The sequence below is a fragment of the Solanum dulcamara genome, chromosome 11, assembly GCF_947179165.1.
Source record: "Solanum dulcamara chromosome 11, daSolDulc1.2, whole genome shotgun sequence".
NCBI classification, from domain to species: domain Eukaryota; kingdom Viridiplantae; phylum Streptophyta; class Magnoliopsida; order Solanales; family Solanaceae; genus Solanum; species Solanum dulcamara.
Window position 1 is genome coordinate 56,702,118 of NC_077247.1, and position 20,709 is coordinate 56,722,826.

At 33.0% G+C, this 20,709-nt stretch overlaps 3 protein-coding genes and 1 long non-coding RNA gene across 6 annotated transcripts; 3 read left to right on the forward strand and 1 right to left on the reverse strand.

The window, feature by feature from the left end:
• The first annotated feature begins 1,772 nt into the window (after positions 1-1,772).
• On the forward strand, positions 1,773-6,416 carry LOC129875097 (uncharacterized). 2 transcript variants are annotated; one of them, XM_055950531.1, is made up of 8 exons: positions 1,773-1,961; positions 2,140-2,283; positions 3,201-3,299; positions 4,131-4,207; positions 4,393-4,501; positions 4,605-4,933; positions 5,719-5,799; positions 6,146-6,416. In XM_055950531.1, the coding sequence occupies exons 1-8, from the start codon at positions 1,892-1,894 to the stop codon at positions 6,236-6,238; spliced, it is 1,002 nt and encodes a 333-aa protein (XP_055806506.1). In that variant the 5' UTR covers positions 1,773-1,891; the 3' UTR covers positions 6,239-6,416. The 2 variants fall into 2 exon arrangements, with proteins under 2 accessions (XP_055806506.1, XP_055806507.1); XM_055950532.1 differs by lacking the exon at positions 5,719-5,799 and having other exon boundaries at positions 1,782-1,961.
• Positions 6,417-6,618: 202 nt separating this feature from the next.
• Positions 6,619-12,367, reverse strand: LOC129875096 (uncharacterized). 2 transcript variants are annotated; one of them, XM_055950530.1, is made up of 7 exons: positions 12,146-12,367; positions 10,980-11,217; positions 10,706-10,896; positions 10,240-10,475; positions 8,985-9,228; positions 8,734-8,841; positions 6,619-6,962 (listed from the first exon to the last, which is right to left on the reverse strand). In XM_055950530.1, exons 1-7 carry the CDS (start codon positions 12,362-12,364, stop codon positions 6,807-6,809), a joined length of 1,392 nt encoding a protein of 463 aa, XP_055806505.1. In that variant the 5' UTR covers positions 12,365-12,367; the 3' UTR covers positions 6,619-6,806. The 2 variants fall into 2 exon arrangements, with proteins under 2 accessions (XP_055806505.1, XP_055806504.1); XM_055950529.1 differs by lacking the exon at positions 12,146-12,367 and adding an exon at positions 11,324-11,659.
• Positions 10,471-11,550, forward strand: LOC129875098 (uncharacterized). Its single transcript, XR_008763072.1, has 2 exons — positions 10,471-10,528; positions 10,657-11,550. It is a non-coding gene; the product is annotated as an uncharacterized LOC129875098 (long non-coding RNA).
• A 6,834-nt stretch (positions 12,368-19,201) lies between the features above and the next one.
• Positions 19,202-20,472, forward strand: LOC129873125 (LOB domain-containing protein 37-like). The gene is made up of 2 exons (XM_055948148.1): positions 19,202-19,624; positions 19,730-20,472. Exons 1-2 carry the CDS (start codon positions 19,441-19,443, stop codon positions 20,209-20,211), a joined length of 666 nt encoding a protein of 221 aa, XP_055804123.1. The 5' UTR covers positions 19,202-19,440; the 3' UTR covers positions 20,212-20,472.
• Positions 20,473-20,709: the final 237 nt, after the last annotated feature.

A 20,709-nucleotide genomic window follows, 5' to 3' on the forward strand; every position in this document is an offset into this window, starting at 1 on the left:
AAACAGAGCTAAAACATGTATCATAACCAGTTTATAAATTTGATACATAATGATGATTCCAATGTATGAGATACACATCAAACCAAAAAATATAGCTGATACTCCTTAAGACCTTAATTAAACAAATGTATCATGTATTATTTTTTGTATAAAGTACATAAATTTGATTACAAACATATCGAGATGCACTTTAAAACTTTAAACTTTGTATCCTTATGTTGTTCGACTTCTAATAAGAACCAACATTAATAACAGAATTAGGGTTTTTATGTATCAACAAACACCATTTAGAACATGATACATAAAAAATAAATTATCAACATTCAATGAACTACAATTCTAGAATCAAAAATTAAAATTAAGAAATTTACAATGAAAATCTATACCTTGGGTAATGTAGGTCGAGAAATCTGGGATTCAATTTTTCTACCATTTTTTGGTTTTTTTTTCACATTGCTTTTGAAAGACGAAGATGCGTCATTCTTCGACTTCTCCTTCTTAGAATTCTGCTTCGCCATATTTAATTGATCCTTTATTGGTTCGGATCTGGTTTGTGTCAAAGCATTTTCAACAACATTATGAAGACAATCAGTATTATGCATGTCTAATTGGGTAATACTAATATTAAATGAAGGTGCATCATCCATATGTATCAGAAGTAAGAAGATACAAAAAAAAAAATTGAAATAGAATAACTGAAGATGAAGAAGAACGAAAATTACCTATAGAGTAAAAGGAAGTTGAGATTGAGTGGAGAGAGAACAAAATTTGAAATTCAAAATGGTAATTAACTGCAGTGATTTGAGGGAGTGAATTTAGGAAGAGATGGAGTGAAAATAGGAAAGAAAATCGTGTCTTGGGTTTCAAGAGTGATGTATCTAGATGAAGGTGGGTTTTGAATATAAATAAGAATTTTTGAAATATTTTAAAATGGTAGGAAATAATAATAAATATAGTAAGTAATGAAGTATAGTTAAGTAATTTTTCCCTGTTATATTGACCATTATGACCCGCTCAAATTTAACTTAATCTACTCAATTGCTACCCCTAACACTAAAGAATTTTTTGTCGCATGTTTTGGTTCATTATGATTACTTTTCTAATCTATTGTCGCACCTTAAGACGATTTTATTATTGTCTTTTAGAAAAAATGATTATTATTTTTGAGTGAAATAGATCATTGCATTCTATAATATTGTTTTATGATATAAATAGTTATTAAGTACTGTATTAATCTTAAGAAATGAAGAAAATGAAGAAGGAAAGAAAAAATAAAATATGCCTAAGATGTCAGTCAAAATTAACACCATGAGAAAATTTGTCCATGCACAAATTTTTAACACGAAGATTAAAAGTATTTAATTTTGGCAAAGTTAAGGAATTAAAAATATTTAAATTATATTTTAAAATCCAAAATAAATGGAATAATTTTAGTTCGGACAGAAACTTCACATTTGGGACAAGGGATAATTTTCTATATTTTTAGAATAAAGTAATGTAAGAAAATTGTGATAAAAAATAGGGGAGTGAAATAGATGAGACTAGTAGCCTGTTTGGATTGACTTACTTATAAGCTGTTTTTAATTTATTATTGAGATTTATTTTAAACACAAAATAACTTTAAATTGATGAATCAAACACTCAAATTTTTTTTTAAAAATAACTTATAAGTCAATCCAACCACATCCAGATTATTAGCCAGACTTTTCGGCCTTCACGTGGGAGGCCTGACCAGTCAAATTTTCGGGCAAGCACTACTAAATAGTAGCGCTTGAAACGTGAGCGCGAAATTTCGGTTGGAAGGAGAAGGCGCAAAAACAGTCCTCTTTTCTTATCTCCATCTCCATTTGTTTAGCTACTACTAGGGTTTTAATCTTGTGCGGTGGCCGCCATGGAAGAAGTTAGGTCTACCACAGCTTGGGTCGCTACTCATTCCTCTCATGTTACCGTTGATTTCTCAGGTCCCTCAGCATTCTTTACTCCAATGCATTTCCGTTCTGTATTGAATTGATTTTGTTTTAATCTCAAATTACGCTTTGTCCAGGAGGGCGTGCCTAGAAATATCTGCAATGCTCTATTTCAAGTTTAAAGTGACTTGTATTTAATATAAAATTACGTTTTGGTATGTGTTATGTGCAGGCATTGAGAAGGTCGCTGAAAATATGAAGAACTCATTACCAAAAGTGGAGTGGGATTTTGAAGGGATTCACTATTTTGATAACGGGCCACTCACTGTTCAGTACTTGCTGGTCTTGGATACGTTGAATTTCTGTTTCTGGCCAGGTACATTAATAAGTTTACCAATAAGGAAGCATAAACTGCCTTGTAAATTATTCAGATGCTAAACTTGTGAAATTGCTTTAACAATATTTGTCTTTAAGCAATATTCCTTATAAATGACTCTTTCTGGATTTTATGCAAATAAGTTTTCTTTTTCTTTTTACCTATAGTAGTATAGTCTGAAATCTCTTCTGGTTCTATCCGAGTTTGAGACTCCATTGAGCTTTGGTTTGTTAAAAGAATGTAATTCCAAAGAAGTTGTCTACTTACACAAAGTGTTATGCTTTTCCAAAAACATCATCTACCTTTCTATGCTAACTTTCCCGCGTGTAAAGAACAAGGTATAATACTCTTGCGAAATTATTGGTCTTTATTCTATTAGTTTTTCATTTGGTGCTCCTACATTCACTTGTTTTCATTAATTCCACTATATTCAACTTACCTGGTATGTGGTTCATATTTCTGTTATCTGTCTTCTTCCATACCTCATGATGGTGCCATATCTTTGACCATGTTTGTTGGTTATCTGGAAATAAGCTTGTTCCCTTCCTGTAATAATTCCATGAGGACCAATCAAAGAATTTATCTGTTGATATTCAGACAAAATCACTAATGAAAGAAATAGTTTGCTCTCAATTTCTGGGGGCTGGGTGCATGATAGACATAAGTGCTGGGAAACTTCAGTGTTGTACTAAGGCAAAATCAGTAGTGTCTTCTAACTTTTTATCCTTGAACTTGCACATTTATGTTGATTAAGAAAGTTTGTAATGCAGAACCAACCCTATTCATGATGCTTGATACTGGGCCTTCATTAAATGTTCTTATAGCAGTTTTTATGATGCTTGATTTCTCTGTTTTCATTTTAGTTGTTTGAAAATATTCCCTCTGCCTATTGACTTTTTACTTGCAACTAATTGCAGACGAGGAGATGAGTTATGATCATCTGGCATCTGGATTAAAGGTTACTCTTGAAAGTGACAAATCTGCATTTGATGCTGATCGTCTACAGAAATATACTGGTAAGCAGGTTTCCTTGAGACTCTGCCTTTTGGATTCCTTTTCACTATGTCTCTGTACTCCACCCATCGCGCGAGGATAGCCTTCTAGTAGTGGTATGAAACTCTTGGTGTGTACTGATGCACTCGAGGGTTCTGTATAGGATGTTCACTGAACAGTTTCTCAATTTGTTACCAAGGTGGCCCCTTAAGAATGCAGATGAGTTCACTCTTTCTTTTGAATACCGAACTGACAATCCAATCCCTTTCAATCCAACTAACTACCATCTAAGGGGAGTGCCTTTGTGATCATTAAGTTTAAGGTCCTCACATAACTATTACAAGTGAGGTAATCCAAGATCCAAAACATGTGTATAATATTTGAGTCTTTAGTTGAAATCTTCTTTTCTTGTTGGAGTAGCTCATCATTTCTACAAAAGAATTGTGAGAAATCCTAGTTTAAAATTTCTAAAATGACATTCACTCTCTTAAATCTTTAGAATTAAACTCCTATTGCAAATTTATTCCACATCCTCAAGATTAAATCAGGAAACGGAAGAGGATTATCGTTGATGCAACAATAGAGACACATAAGATTAATAAAATATAAAAGGGATCATAACTGATGTAGCAATAAACACCTATAAGATTAATTAAATATTAGAGCTTAGAACAGAAGTAATTACCTAGAAAGTATCTTCATTGGTTATGTTTGTGTTCAGCAAGTCTTTATGTTAAGCAACTCACAGTTTCTATATATATTTTTTTGCAAATGTCTTTAAGTTCTGAAATCTTGTAGTCTTTCCCTGCATGCTTTTTTTTGAAGGTAATCTCATTGCAAACTCTAATTTTTAGGACCTCAATTAAGGAAAATGTTGAACTGGTCAAGACCATTGCCTTTGGAGGATGAACGGGTGCGCTTATTGCATGAGGTACACTTCTAAATTCTTGATTTGGTGTTATATGCACTCTTTTTCCGTTTTCCAGTAGGTCATAATTTTTTTTGAATTATGTGCATTCTCCTAATGTTCCAGAACTCGTCATTTGCTGTGAATTAAAATAATGTGATCTCTTAAGCTTGTTAGTGAGCTAATAGCTCTGTGAAATCATGGTTAAGGTTGGGCTTGAGCTTGAGAGGAGCTTTGAGGGAAAGGCATCTAAACTTGTGGAGTCCTGTGACAACTCTGCTGCAAAGCTTGTAGCTCTTATGACATGCCACTTCCCTGGTATCATTGTTTATGATAGTTTTCTTTTACATGTTACATTTGATCATTATTTCCAACAATGAGATGCAATGGAATATGTATCTTGTTTATGTTACTGTTACAGGCTTCCGTGATCACACAGTGTACAAAGGCCACCAGATTTTCTTGTATAAAAGAGCCCAAATTTTTGCTGCTGATTTGTGGGGTGCATTTAAGGGTCAAGGATACGGTGATTTTGAAGACATAAGCTCAATAACCATATTTGCTGATTATATTATTCCAGCTGTCCTTCAGCAACTTGGAGTGCTGAGATATCGTACATCCCTGGATAATATTATCAAGAAAAATACTGAAATTGTCTCAGGCAGTGAAGAGGAGGTAGAACTCCGAGCCTGCTCTGTTTATGCTGTGGAGAAAATGAAGGAGTTGATCAGTAAAAAGACGGGGAAGCAGGTTGGTCTTGCTCATTGCTATTGTTTTGCTGTTCTTCGTGGTTAGGTTTGGCTATTCCTAACTTAATTCTTGGCCAATTTTATAGAATGAATATGTATTTTCTTGCATGTGTAAAAGCTTGGTGTCTCTTATTGACAGGGCTGTGAGGAAACATGCAATACTTAGTTTAAGTATATTCCATATACTTCACCTAGAACAATTATTTCCTGAATTTGCAGATAGATGACTTCATGAAATAGACTAATCTACAATATAGAAAATTATTTTTTAGCTTTAACAGTTGAGCGACTGATATTAATTGAAATCCTAGCCATCTAAAGTGTTGGTGTTATATCTTTGATGCCTACTCTTTGATTTAAAAATGTACAAAGTGGAGTAGGGAATTTTCCATTTTCCATTTTTATGTTTTACTTTTTACTTTCTAATATATACTTATTGCCTATTGGAACAAGAAATCATCAATATAAGAAAAGTTGGCATCTTTTTTGATACTTCAGTTATTGTCTTTTGTATATCTGTCATCCTAGAGCCTTTATAAAATATAAAAATAAAAAGCTTTATCAAACAATGTCTGTCATCCTTGGCAATACCTTTGTCTATTTCGCTTGATACATCTGATATTGGGAACTGTGTATGGTCCAGTAAACAGTAGCATACAGCTTAGGTGCCGATTTTTGTATCACGTTGCTAGAAGAGCTAGAGGGAAAATGGAAAACAATTTCCCTCAGTGGTGCACTTGTTTTTCTCATTGTTCAAGACTTTTTGATTTTAAGCTTGTAACCTAGGCAAGCTCCTGCAGTCCAGCGAAGGTTTTTCCTTATATCAGGTTGACGTCTCAAGGTAAAATACAAGAAAAAAATAAAAAGGTGAGTTACATGTCCAATGGTTAAGGTAAGTTATATATGAACTAAGATCTATATACCTGATTTCATTGTACAAGCAATAAATAAAGGCTGCTAGTGTGGTTACAGTTAGTCTGACATGTAAGCTGTGTTCCTTGCAAGATATTTGGTAGAATATTTTCCTTTCTAGAATTTATTAACGTGGTTATTCCTGTTTTTTTCCACTTGTGGGATTTCACTGGGTATGTTTTTGTTGTTGTTGTTGGTTATTCCTGTTTTTTATGTATTCCAAAGTGAGTTCCCAATTTTCCAATTTCCTTTGTTTGAATGTCATTTTCACTAAAATGTGACATCTCGTTTTGCTTTCCAGGTGTTGAGTGTGGAACTAGATCTTTGGTTATGGGCTTTTGGCATACAATGCCCATCTCTTCAACACCATCGGACACTCTCTATCTATTATTGACTATAGAAATTAAGCTCCATCTCCATTGCTCGAATTTACTTTCTTTAAGGAGTACAGAGGTTGAATATGAGTTATTTAACCTCTTTCAATCTTGTTAGATTTCTGTAAATTGACCAACATATTTTATTTTATTTAATGATAAATGTTGGCTGGAGAAATGCCTCACTTTTTGCTTAAATTGGTCTTCTTTGTCCCGTGTTTTTTATTGCCTTCGACTGTTTTAATGATTTTTTTAATGGAGACATTTCAACGAGAACTTTTAACCTCATTCGCTTCATGGACTCTGGAAGACACGTTACTCTTTCCCATTTATAGGGCTTGAGAAATATTTATTAACTCTTAACAATCACTTAAGGCAGCAACATTGGGATGATTAGTCCTAGTATGAAGTTTTCTATGTTGCGATTTAAAAATAATTTATGGTCTCACTGGTGATACTAAGCTATTACATTTGAGGAACATGTCTACATCTTTAGATGTTTATAAGGTCTAGTTACGCTATATGCATCTCAGTGTTTCTTCTTTCAAATTGGTCATATAGCAGAATTTGTACATGCACATCCCCCGCTCAAGAACGAGCATCCATGTTGCAGCTGCTCCCTTGTTGATGGAGCAAGGGGTTTTTGGTGATTGGCAGGCTTCCATCATAAGTACATTGCGGGATTCCTGGATTCCTCACAAGTCTTGGCCCAACAGGCACTTTATTGATCTTTGGGCGAATATCCTGCATCAAACAACTGATTCTGTTGGAATAAACCAGATCTTCCCGCTCATGAAACCAGCAATAGAGGCTCATTTCTTAGAATCAGGCATTTTTATTTACCCACCTAATGTGGTCTCATTACACATGTGTGATGGCCATTTAACAAAATCTCGTCTTCATAGTTATTTGTGCAAAGAAAAGACAGACAGCAAAGCAAAAGTCAATTGCAAGGAAGAAAAGGAAAAAACAACAATTGTTGCAAAACAATTGCAAGGAGGAAAAAGTAAAAGGCAGCAAGACAGTTGGCAACAACTTTTGACTTTTGAGGATAAGTTGTTGCCTAATTTTGTTAACGCGTAGAAAATGCGTTCTTCCTTTGAAAAATTGCAACGCGTAATTTTTTTTTACGCGTTATTGTTTCCTATAAATAGAGAGTCTTTTGCCCTCATTTAGTTCATCCACAATTCAGAAAGAGAGAGAGTAAAAACAAAAAGAGAGTTATACACCAAGACAAATATTGTAGTTTTGAGTGTTCTCCTTAGTGAGTTGTTCCTTTTACAAGAGAGGAGTGTTAATTGTTGTTTTCTCCTTGTATTTGAGAGCAGTGTACTCTCATGTTTGAATAGTAAAATCCTTCTACCCCGTGGATTTTCCCCTCTATCTGTTAGAGGGGTTTCCACGTAAAATTCTCGTGTCCAATTTATTTTCATTATTTATTATCATATCAAACTTTAGTTGTGGTGCTTCCTCCCACCAAACAATTTGTCCCCAGCACAACAAGATTCAGAAATCAGCAGGAAATGCGTGACCATGAACTTACGGATTCAGCTATAGGCTATAAACTGTACCAGAATATATATATATATATATATTTTTTGCTAGTGTTAACTCCAAGGTATTTAGTAATAGACGAGACTCCTTGGATACACAATTAGTTATTTTGGTTTCAGATTAGGATACCGGACAAAACAAGTTCATTGCTTGGTAGTTGTTTCGAGAGATGCAACATAACAGGTGCTGAGCCACATCCAAACTTAGGTATTTCTGAGAGAAGAAACATAACAGGCCTAGAGACACGTCCAAAACTTGGTTATCTCCAGAGTTTGTATGTGCACAATATTTCTTTTAGAAGAACGTTGGACATAAGATTGCACAGGATCATTGACTTTGCTTATCTCTTTCTTCTTTGGTCTCTTCCTATGTATGTGTGTTTCCTATTGACTTCCATGAGCTTTCTTAGAATTGTTCTTGCGGACATTTATTGCCTCTAGCTTAATTTGGTGAAAGATATTATAGTGGTTGATCTATTTCAGATAACTGAACAACTGTACCAATTATACTTCTGCCATTTGCTTGTCTAGCCCATCTGTTGTCAATGAACTGGAAAAAAAATTCTACTCATGTTTTATGTTATCTCGTCATAGCTGGCTTCTCTGAAGTTACCTACTTATACTACTTAGCATTTCCAGAATACTGTCACGTTATTTTTAGGTATTCACGTACTGATTACTGATACTATGCTATGGATTGTAGTTCTATATCCTAAAATAGCCCGGATTTCAGTCATTGCATAGAATTGTAGGTTGCCATTGCTATCAGAGAGGATGTTCCTATGAGATACCTTGACTTAGTATGATCTTGCCATGTATTACTCCATGCTTAATATCCCAGGGCCTCAGAAGTTATAGCAATTTCAGAGATTGGAGTCGCTAGATGATGGCTACATTTATTGGACTTTGTAGGTTGTAAGTCTTATAATTTACCATGATTGAACTCTGAGAACTTCTAGTACCTGGTCAAAAATAGCAGTTGGAATGGCAAGGGTGGCAACAGCATTGGGGGCATCAACAATTCCTGAAATCCTTCCTTCGCAGGGACAGCACGAAAGTAGAAGATAAACCTGATAGCACCAACATCATGGTGGTCATAGCAATTATTATTGTTCATATTTAGTCGTATATCCTCACTCTCCTGGATGATGATGTTATCTATTCCCGAGAGTATTCTGTTACAAGAGAATTTTCAGGGAGAGATTTTTAATACCTGTTCCTTTGAGTAGCCAAATTTTGAGAGGTAATCAATTGCATTTAGTACTGCACGCTTGTATGCAACACTGGCATCAAGATAGTGCTGTTGTCCACTTTCATCTACACTGATGCCTTCAAACACCAACCACTCTGAGAATCTTGGCTCCATGGGTCCTATCTCAAAAATTGGGTTCACATGTAGTGGTGTGGGTCCCATTGGAGTGAGATATTCTTTCATTCCCTTTCTTATAATTTCACATCTGTTTACAAGCAAAAAGATGTATATCTAATTTCTGGTACAGGCCTATTGTTAGCTTATAAATGCAGAGATGTAGCGCACAGAAAGAAAAATACTTGATGCAAAAAGAGTGATGCTTAAGGAGGTCTGTCTTGTGTTCTTGCTGATGAAATGAAAAGTTAATAGCTGGTGTTGTTTTTCAGGTTTTACTTCATAGTTCAGGTTCGTATATAAAAAAGTTCTAGGATGTTAGAATGTAAATAAGATTTAGGAGTATGTAGTTTCTCCCTGTGAAGATTGGTTTAATTATCTGTTTCTCAAGTTTATTGTGTTATGTTATTGACTTTACTTTCCCTGCTTGGATTTCTACTTCCAGTTACTAGGTTGGCCTTGTCTCTCTCTGTGGTAACTAGCGGATGAACGAGAATACCTCTCGGTTGGAGAAAGTTAAAATGTCTTACTGATAGCTAAAGAGGGAATTGGTTGCTTCAGAGAAATCTAAGTTTAGTATCTCTTAATCCCTCTACTTTCAGTGTATGTAGCTATCAGTTTTTTTAAAATATATATATATACACGTAGCCCAATTGAATTGTACATATTGTGGACTCTTTATGGCTATGCTCCAGCAATTAATTGATAAAGAATTAGCGGAACTAGGCATAAATGACCATCCAACTTGGTGACTGTTGTATTCAAATTCTTGACTAAACCCTGGGAACCAGTTTCTCTATGCCAATATGTATACCTTTGCAACTCTTATAATATATTTGCAAGTAACTTAAGATGGCTAATATTGATGTAGCAAAATAGCAGTGATGTGAAAAAGTGTGGCAGAGGAAAAATAACACAAAGTTATTAATGGAGCCCAGTTTTGAAGTTACTTGATATTAGCATGTAATCAAATGGTGCATATGACTTCATTTCCTCTTTGCTGGTTAATGTAAGGGATTGCACAAGTTTATTTAATCATGATCATTTAGGGCTATTATTTAATCATATGACCATTTAGTGCTAAATGAGATGTGGAACGTACTTGAGCTCTAAGAAGCCACTCATCTCGATTGCTCCACAAAATGATACTTCACCATCACCTTGAGAAAAATGCATATCACCAGTACTGAGGTTTGCTCCTTCTACAAATACTGGAAGGTATATTTTTGAACCTCTGCTGAGATTTTTGATGTCACAATTTCCTCCATTTTCACGTCCTGGTATTGTTCTTGCAGCCTCTTTGGCAATTCTATTCCACTCAGGAGTTCCATCTTGAATCTACATATAATCACGAATTGTCAAAAAAATTGATGTGCTTGGCAGTGAAGCTTGTTTGTTCATTCTCCTTCTCTCTTCAGTTTTACATATTGTTATGACTCAATCATATTCTGTTTACTGGTTACAATAATGTCAGGCTGCCGCTTGTTGACAAGGAGTTTGTCTTCTTATTATTTTGTAGATTTGGTTCTCAAAGTGACAGAATATTTAACTATTGCAAGCCATCATACCTTGCCAAGAATGCACCCTTTTGTTGAAGGTAGGTTAGCCAATGGTCTAGAATGCAAGACCTCACATAATTTGAGAGATTGGGGACCAGTTTCTTCAAGCTTTCTTTCCCTCTCATTCCATATATTGAGTAGTTCTTTTGAAGGCGCTGTTCCAATGATTCCAGGATGAACTAAACCAGGAAATCTTACACCTGTTTGAGAGATTTCCAGTAGATCTTATTAGGACTTGATACGCATATTTGACTAGGATATATTAGAAGATATGCAGCTTTACCTGGTATATGTGGTGAGTAGGCATATATGCCTTCGAAGTACCAAATAGCTTTAGTTGCATGGGGAAAATGATCTGTTAGAAATCCTCCACCATTCTCTCTGTCGAATATTGCTGTAAAACCCCATTCATCTCCGGGGAGAGGCCCTAAGTTGCATATTTCAACAGCAAGAAGGTCACCTGGTTCAGCGGGATTTCCATCTGTATCTACGACTCTTATTGGCCCACTGAGATAATGGACCTACATAGGAGAGTTATATGATTCAGCCTGAAATGATTTCGAACATCATATGACTTAGGATCTAGGACACTTTGTTGGCTGGATATGTTAGTTTATGCACACTTACAGTAGATAAATCAATAGTTTTTACATCCATTGCAGAGTTATTATCTTGGATAGCGCCTGCTGTCCAATCAACCATCTCAATTCGGAACATCTCCCCTGTTTTAATCTCTGTTACATGTGGTATCTCTGGGTGCCAACGGTTGTGGAGTGGCAACTTTTGTTCCCATGGCTTTTTCTTTAGGTCTATGGGGATTACTAGTCTTGGAGTAGGAGGAGCCATGGTGACTTGGTGTTTTCTATGAATCACTGAGCATGTTTACTTCCATTACATGGCACTCTATGGGAAGGAGGTGACTGATTAGGACAAGGTTGCTAGCTGACAAATGGGAGTCACATCTCTGTAATGGTCACGGTTTGCCTTGTTGAAAATGACAAGAGATATTGGACAATGGACAAACTGACATCAGTATTCGTCCCTAAGGAAGTATATTCATCTTGGAGAACTCCGCAACACTGGTAAGAAGAGTGACCAAAGGATTCATGATATATAAAGTAATTTTACCTGAGGCAAGAAAAGATTAATCTTCCTATGAAACCAAATAGCTCAATCATTAGAGCAAGAAATAACTTTTTCTAGCTTGAATGGCAACTTCTCTTAAAAACATGGATCTTCTCAAGTTTACATGCTACGCCTTATGTATTGAATTAATTATTTCTTTATGGTTATTGTTGGAATCTCAGGATGATAATCTTCACTGTTAACTTGGCGTCTAACCATTTTCTTTCACGAAATTACTATTAGTTCGGAAGAGGGAGGGTTCAGTTCAATAGAAGTAATAAAGGTTGGAAAGAATGACATAAGAGAGTGGTGTGAAGAACCCACAACAGACTGATCAGCATGCTTGATGTCCACCGCAGTATAGTGTTTCGTTATACCACCACCACTAAAATCCACCATCTCAACCCTGAACACCTCCCCAACTTGCACCTCTGCTACGGGAGGTATCTCCGGATGCCACCGGTTGTGAAGAGGTAGATTTTGTTCACTTGGCTTCTTCTTTATATCTACCTGCACTACTAACCTTGGACCTATTGAATTCATACTTTTTATTCTATGTGAGAAAATTTTCTGGATTTGTGTTTCTTCAACTAAGTATTACAAAGCTACTGTACAAGAAAATATATAGAAACTTCCTAAGGGATTGAACAGTAATAAGAAAAATATCACCTGTACTATTTCCAGAATATTCTACTCTAAAATATCTGTACATATATATGTATTTGAAGTGTATGTATTTACAAGGACTGGACCTCTAATGTTTCTGTTTCTGAAACCCAAAGAACAAATCAGTCCAATAATATGCCATCTTCACTCGACTTCTTCTTAGCTTCTCTCTTTTGTCGAACAGATTAAGTGGCCGTTTGAATTGGCTTATAAGCTGTTTTCAGCTTTTTTAAAGTATTTGACTGAGCAATTTAAAGTTATTTTGTGCTTAAAATAAGGCCCAATAAATAGTTGAGTTTATTTGGATGAACTTATTTTAAGCAGTTTATAAGTTGAAAACAGTTTATAAGTTAAAAAAAAAGTTGGCTTCCACCTATTTTTTTAAAAAAAACTTATAATCAGTTTTCAATTTATAAATTGCTTAAAAATAAGTCAATCCAAACAGGCTAAAAGTCACTGAAAACAGAATTAGGGAGAGATCAAAATCAAATAGCCCTAGCTAGATTCTCAAGCTCGGATTCACCTGAAAAAGGTCGAAAAGCTATATTTAAGCTTTCTTATTTGCTTTTTGGTGCATAACTTATTCTTTCACCTATGTTCAAGCTATATGATATTTGTTCAAAGTTCATGATAGGTTAGCATATGGTTAGGATTTTCCCTCCAATTGGACTATCTGTCTTTTGGTGTCCTTTTAACACAGTTTCTTCCAAAAAGGAAAAATCAGTACAAATCAAGTCTTGTTTGTTAGCAGATAAAGGCTACCTTAATCCGTCTGCAAGCAACATTAGCCACTCATCAGGGAATAACGGGAAAAGTTTTACCTTTCATTTATCATATATGAGAGTACATATCAATCTTTTTTTTGTTAGAGTACCTGCTGTTTAGGATTAACAGAGATACAGCACTTGCATTCTCCATGAAACGGAGAAAAAAAAGTGCTTATTTTTCACAAGTATCATGATCATTTTGAGAACAGAAACAATGGTCCTATCCCCAGTTGCCTATTGTAGAGGACCCCACAAATCAAAATCTTTAGGATTTGCCAATATCTTTTGATGGCTTCACTTCGCTGCAAGTGCTTGGTTTTTTGTCTGCCCACAAGGATGGTCCCTCAAGGCCTATCGGCTGAACGTAGTCGTCTAGTACTTATCTGAGAGAATACTTTTTTTCCAGGACTACATATCACATATGTGATTGCAATCTCTTTAATCAACAAGGAAACAACCTCACCATGTTCCTTAGTAAGTTTGGTTATTAATTGCATCCTGATTGTGACATCTTCACTTTAAAAAATGTTAGATACTTTCTACCCTGGTGGTACCCATGCGAAAAACTAGGTACTTATTATATATTTGAATCCTCTGCCGACAGATGATCGAGTCACACTAGTTATTGTGTGCCCTTGAAGCCAATCAGTTAATGTATGGACCAGGCACTAGCGGCCATCAAAGCTCCAAAACTAGGGCACTCATGTCCAAGCAAAGATTAAGTGACGCCAAAGCTAGACTTTTTTAGACTTCTACTTAACTTTTTTTTTTCTCCAAAACTTATCAATTTGTTTATTATTGCATCAACGAACTAAATAGTTCAAAGGTACCCTTAGTATCATCTATGATCCAACTTGGAAAAAACTTCTCCCGAGAGATCCCTTTCAACAAAGAAATAGAAAATCAAGCTAAACTATGAACTATTTTGTTCAAACATCTAGAAATATACATAAAATCAATATGATTCAATACGGTTGAGAGCTTCCAAATGTCTTCGTACATCACTTTGATCTTCCAAAGACTTTTAGTGAATAAATCTTTATGTTCTTTGTACTCAAACAGAGTTTTAGAAACACTATCTCTTGGTTCTAACCTTTCCTGATTAAACAACCAAATATTTCTATCTTTCCAAAATTTCCACATAATATTAATGTTCAAATTTAACAAGTCTATAGATTCAGGAAAGACTTAGTATTTAAGAATTAGTCATACCACTAGATGGAAAAGTCGGGAGAAATATTTTCATATATTGCTTCCACACAATTAGTTGAGTAGTGATTCCTCTTTGTGTAGATTAAGGTTATATCCACTTGAGAAATTTTCAAGAAGTTGCAACAGTGTTCATCAACTACTACGCATGTCCACCTGTTGGGAATCATTCCAAAAAATAGGTGATTCCTTCTTTCTAATCAGCTGATAGATTTGCGATTGAGAATTCGATTTTATGATATGCTTGGTGTCAATTTGCACCATCCTTTCCCTCCAAGGAGAAAAAATATTACAGTAGAATTTACTTGTATAACGACTTACCCAACCGCTTAAACTAAGAATAGTTGGTGGATATAAAATATTTGTATAATCCGTCTATATTTTATGTATGTGGATTTGAAAATGTAAGACATGAATCCTGCCAGCTATTTTTGTAAAGAACCCAATTACAAGGAAATAAGATTTTAGGTTACACAGACTTCCTTAATTTCTAACATAGAAACAATAAGACATTTAATTAATTTGCTATATATATATCTTAAAATTAACCTGGTCTCTAAAAAAAAAAACTGTCCATAAAAGGGATGATCTCAGAAACCCAACGATATAGGTGATGAAAAAGGGATGGGCCGAGGCTGCAGCATATGTGAACCATGTGATAATGTTTCGTTAAATTTTGTAACAGTCAAGCATATCTGTATATTTGTATTTGTGTACATAGAAATTTCAGCAAGGTCCGTCCTGATTTCTTTTTTAAGAAAATAGGTGAATTAACTTGAATAGTCGTCCGTCGAACTGATTAAACTAAAAATAATTGATAGATATATTATATATGTATATAATTCAAGTAGAATATGTGTATTATCGTATATAATAAATGTATAATTTATGTATACCTGCTAAAAAAAAATATTAGTAATCTGCCGGTTATTCCGGTAAAGATTTTTAAAAAATAGAAAGATCCATAGTTTATATTTGATTAGATTGTTAGGTGCTATTTTCATACCACAACCTTTTCTCATTGATTCTTAAATCTTTTGTTTTTCTCATAAAATTTAAAGTATATATTTTCAAGAATAATGAACCAGCGAACATGTCAATCGAGCATTCTAATAATTGCATGTGCTTACAGACATTGTACATAATCCTGTTTTTAATATACTGATTTATGAATATATAGTTTTAAAGTCGAAGTGGACTTGCTCGAGTAATTGGATCGAATTAATTAACCTGAATCAACTTTAAAAAGTTAGTGTAGCATAACAAAAAATCCCAACTACGTGTATTATTTTTCGTAATTTTCAGGCAATCATTACTAGTTGTGACGCAATTAGAATTACTCCACCTATCAAATTGCGCCAGCGTACAAGTTCCAAGTCTAAATATATTTATATGATAAAGCGAACCGACATATCTTATTTTAAAAATTTCATATCCTATCTTTCAAGAAAGCTTGCCCATAGATATCCTACGCCATCTTCAACCCACCTCCATTTTATGGAGAGTAAAATCGAAAATGGACATTTTAATTATTTTTTTATTTTATTTTCTACACTCTAAATATCTCTAAATTTGGAGAACTACTATTCACACTCTCTATTTTTGGAGAACTACTATTCATACTCTCTATTTCATTTTTTGAATATTTTTTTATTATTATATTACCTTTCTACTTTCTATTATACAATATTTGTAATTAGCATATTATAAATCATAAAATGTCATTAATTAAATCTCTAATATTCGTAATTCTTTTTTAATGTAACACAACATTTAAAAAAATATATTATTTAATATATACTACTATCATTCCGGATTAATAATATTTTTAATTTTTTTTCACTTTAATTTTCGTCAAATATTTCAAATATATTATTTTTAATTCTGGTTTGAACAATTTTTAGCTAGACATAAAAAATTAAGGATAAAAATGCTCATTTTGAACTCCGTAATGAATTAATAGAGCATTTATGGGAGTAACATAATAATTTTGAAAGTTGAGTATTTATGTAATATTTACGTAATTATATTTCATTAATGATATCACTTTTATTTAAATTGTCCAAATATGTATATTATTTAATATTTACTTGCAATTTATGTTATTTAGAAATTTAAAATAAAAAATAAATTTTATATTACATGAAAATTAAATATGGTGATTATTTGAAAAAATAATAATTTATATTATGAAATAAGAAAATAAAAATAAAATAGAAATAATAATATAATATAGAGAAAAAATAATTTCTTTTTAAAAAGTAAAATAGAGAATTGAATTTAAATTGATTGTCTCTAAATATTCTCTATTATCTATATTTAGAGAGTAAAATAAAGAGTGGATTGGACATGCTCTAAACACCCTTCTTTTTTCTCCTTGAAAGGTAGACAAAAACCATATTTATCTCCAACCTAATCATCGAAAAGATGATATCACCAATTTGGCTAGAAACTTTTTTTTCTTCTTACGATTAATTAAGGGGAGCCTAGTGAAATCATTTCACCAGCAGACTAAATTAACCTTATCCATTCGTCTGCGTTATTTCATCTATCTCAATTTATATAATACATTTTTTTTATTTAGTTTATACCATATAAAATATTATATTTTTATAATTGAAAACATTTTAATTTAAAATTTTCCTTCTTTATGCGTAATGAAATAATTTTTCAGCCATTCAAATGATTAAAAATTATTTTAGACTATATATTTTTTAAAAAATTATGTCAAATTCTATATATTTTATCATGTACACTTTAGTCTTCGATACACTATTACAAAAATAGTCTTTTGATTGTCCCCACCATGCCCATGGTGTGTGTCCCTCGATGGGTCAAATGAATTCTCATCACCTTTGACCACTTGCTTATCTATTTAGTTTTTTTTCTTTTCGTGATTGAAGAGGACTTGTCCCTTGAACCTATGATCCATCGACATGTTCATTTGCTAAAAATATATAGAAATTGGTTACATAGCAATAGTATATTTGAGTGCTCTTATGGAAAAATTAAAATTATGAAAGCGATAGGCTATCATATCAACATCCCCAAAAACAGAGAGATAAGGGGAAAAAAACAAAACAAAACAATCCAACGGTTGATAGACAGCCATCCGCGGAGACCCGGAGCCGCTTTCGCCCCCAATACTTTTGGAATCTAACACAACCACACAACCCAACTTGACTCTATTTAACTCTCGTCTCCAACAAATTAAAAAAGCTCATTTAAATTTAAAAGAAAAAGAAAAGATTCAAGTTATGGGTTAATTTTAACGATGCTTACCCCCCCCCCCCTCTCTCTCTCTCTCTCTATACCATTTGAATGGCCAGCTTAATTTTTTTTATTAGTATATATAACTTAAACTTCAATTATTTATGTGTTTAAAGTTAGCCACTAATATTGCAAAACAAATCTAAAAAAAATATATTTTATGTTATCAAATCATTCATTTTTTTTTTATATGTAGTAGGATTTTTAATCTAAAGAAAAGGACAAATATTACTTGTTACATCATATAAAAGTGATTTCACAGTATAATTTTTTTTCATTAACAGGGTGATAAGTTAAACTCAAAAAATATTTGCATAAATTAGTAATTTGATAAAAATGATACTAATAAATAAGAAATATTAGGTTAAATTATATTAAGAGCATGTTTGGAAAGTTACAATGTAATTGAGATTTAGTGTAAGTGAGTGTAATTACACTCTTTGTCATATTTCGTAGATCAAGTAATTACTTGGTAAGAGATGAATTAAATGTAATTGAAGGAAAGTAATTACACTCTTCAATTTTCAAGGGTGGGTAAAGAATTGATGTAATTACATCATTTAATTACATGAAACTTTTTAAAATTCTTCTTTTATTTATATTTATATTTTTTCATTTAAATTTATTTTTTATTTCTATTATTTTTTTTAAAAATATTTTTATTATTCTAATATTTTCTAAATATATATATTTTATTTTATTTATTTGTGTTTCATTTCATTCTCAACCTTTACTTTTTCATACCATGTAATTTTTTATATTATTTATTTATTATTCTATTTCTTTTTTAAAATAACTTTTTTAGTATTCTAATTTTTAAAATCATATTTATGTACGTTGTGTTAAAATTTGACATAAGAGCATTATGTTAAATTTTTTGTTTTGAATTTAAGATTTATGTCATATTTTTAATTTCATTTGTTTTAGTACTATTGACTTGATATTTCACATTGCAAAATATTTATTTTTTAATTAAACTTGAAGGGTTATTTTTTTGTCAAATATTTTAATAATTTTATGACATTATATTTATAATATTAACATTTTTTTCAAGCATACATTTCATGATGTTTATAAAAATCTTATACTTTTAGTTTATTTGATTAAATTATTTAAAATATACTAATTTAAAAAATAGAAATAAATTATTTTTTATAATTTTAGTTAAGAACGTATGTTTATTAATTAATATTTAATTTAATATCATTTATAAATATTTTTATTTGTCTAATATAAATTTTAAATTTAAAAGATTAACTTTTATTTTTAAAATTTAATATAATTTTATAATTACACTTATATAATCAAATGAAATTATACTGTGGAAAATAAATAAATTATCATAATTATACTATATAATTAATACCATAATAATTACACCAAAATCAATTAGCGGCTTTCCAAACATACCCTAAAAAGTCACTTATATAACTCTCGGTAATTAAGAATTTTGAAAGGGAGAATGAAAGAAAAAACTTGAAGCCGACTCTCTCTCTCTCTCACCTCATTGTTTATATATAGACATATTTCATTCTCTTTCGTCTTGCCTATATACTCCTTACTTCTATATTTTCTCTCCCTCTTTCTACCCAAGTTTCTGTTTCTTGTTGCAAAAGTATATGGTCTCCTCCTTGTATTGTTTTTCTTCATGCCCCGATAACCATTATATATATATATATATACATACACATAAATATCAAAGAAAAAATGAGTTGCAATGGCTGTCGAGTCCTTCGAAAAGGATGCAGTGATAACTGTATTCTGAGACCTTGTTTGCAATGGATCGAAACCCCTGAAGCCCAAGGACACGCTACTGTATTTGTAGCTAAGTTTTTTGGCCGTGCTGGACTCATGTCCTTCATTTCCGCCGTTCCAGAAAATCAACGACCTGGTATATATAGTTATCTACACCTCTCTTGTTCATTAATTTGATAGATTTTTAATTATTTTTTTTTCGTTTATAAACTGATATTTTTTTTTGTCTATTTGCTTGCAGCTTTGTTCCAGTCCTTATTATACGAAGCTGCTGGGAGAACAGTGAACCCAGTGAACGGCGCCGTAGGCTTATTATGGACAGGCAATTGGCACGTCTGTCAAGCGGCGGTGGAAACCGTCCTCCGCGGCGGCGCGTTACGGCCGATCTCCGAATTTCTCGGCGCGTCGGTAGAGATTGATGAAGTGTCTGATTGCACCGATGTGTTTAAGCTTCAGGATCCTAGTCTAAACATGCGGCCGAAGATGCAAAAACGGCGTCGTTTCCCTGAGGAAAATTCAATGTTAGCGGATCTCGATCTCAGTTTAACACCAAGGTTTAATCAGAAGGTGTATAATAGCCACACTTTGCCGGAGAATCATCGGCGACCAGGAACTCCGTCGATGAATTCAGAAGAATCTGGAACTACTACTTGTTTTGAGAGTACTGGTGTTATTGGAGATCATCAAGGAAAAGAACCCAAATTACTCAGCTTGTTCAATTAGTTTGTACTAATATTTTCTTTTTTACTATGGGGAAGGGTTTTACCCGGAAGTAAATTCCGGCGAGTTTTTGTAAATCATTGGCACTGGATTTCCTTTCTTTCAGGCTTCTTTAATACGAACAGTAGAAAGGAGGGGAAAGTGAAAGTTTGCTGGTGATTCCTTCCTTTTTTTCTTATTGTTTTTTTTTTGTTTTCGTGTTCCATAACGAGTCTTTATGAATGTTGGACATTGAATAAACTTATTGTTAATCTTCCTTTACTACATTTTTAGATCAGAATTCACTAGTTTCACTTTTAGATCTATCATTATTGGTACGTCATAATAACTTATAATTACACTTAGAGATCGGCTCTATGAATCTTAATTTGTCATGGCCTGTGTTATTTCATACAAATTCGTCTTATGCAGTTAATTATTATGAAAGAAAAATGGACGGTGTGCTATGAAGGTGAAGATGCTTGATCATCTTTTATGGTTTATAAGAGGTTGCCAAAGTCC

Bases quoted from the DNA above. Each gene is read 5' to 3' on its own strand.
- LOC129875096 (XM_055950530.1), bottom strand. From the start codon at position 12,364: ATGAATTCAATAGGTCCAAGGTTAGTAGTGCAGGTAGATATAAAGAAG. The intron at 10,476-10,705 runs GTATGATGGCTT...GATTATATGTAG, and splicing joins AAGGGTGCATTCTTGGCAAG to ATTCAAGATGGAACTCCTGA. The intron at 6,963-8,733 runs GTACTAGAAGTT...TGTTTGATGCAG, and splicing joins CAACTGCTATTTTTGACCAG to GATATTCGCCCAAAGATCAA.
- LOC129873125 (XM_055948148.1), top strand. From the start codon at position 19,441: ATGAGTTGCAATGGCTGTCGAGTCCTTCGAAAAGGATGCAGTGATAAC. The intron at 19,625-19,729 runs GTATATATAGTT...ATTTGCTTGCAG, and splicing joins TCCAGAAAATCAACGACCTG to CTTTGTTCCAGTCCTTATTA.
- LOC129875097 (XM_055950531.1), top strand. From the start codon at position 1,892: ATGGAAGAAGTTAGGTCTACCACAGCTTGGGTCGCTACTCATTCCTCT. The intron at 1,962-2,139 runs GTCCCTCAGCAT...TGTTATGTGCAG, and splicing joins TGTTACCGTTGATTTCTCAG to GCATTGAGAAGGTCGCTGAA. The intron at 4,934-5,718 runs GTTGGTCTTGCT...CTTGTAACCTAG, and splicing joins GTAAAAAGACGGGGAAGCAG to GCAAGCTCCTGCAGTCCAGC.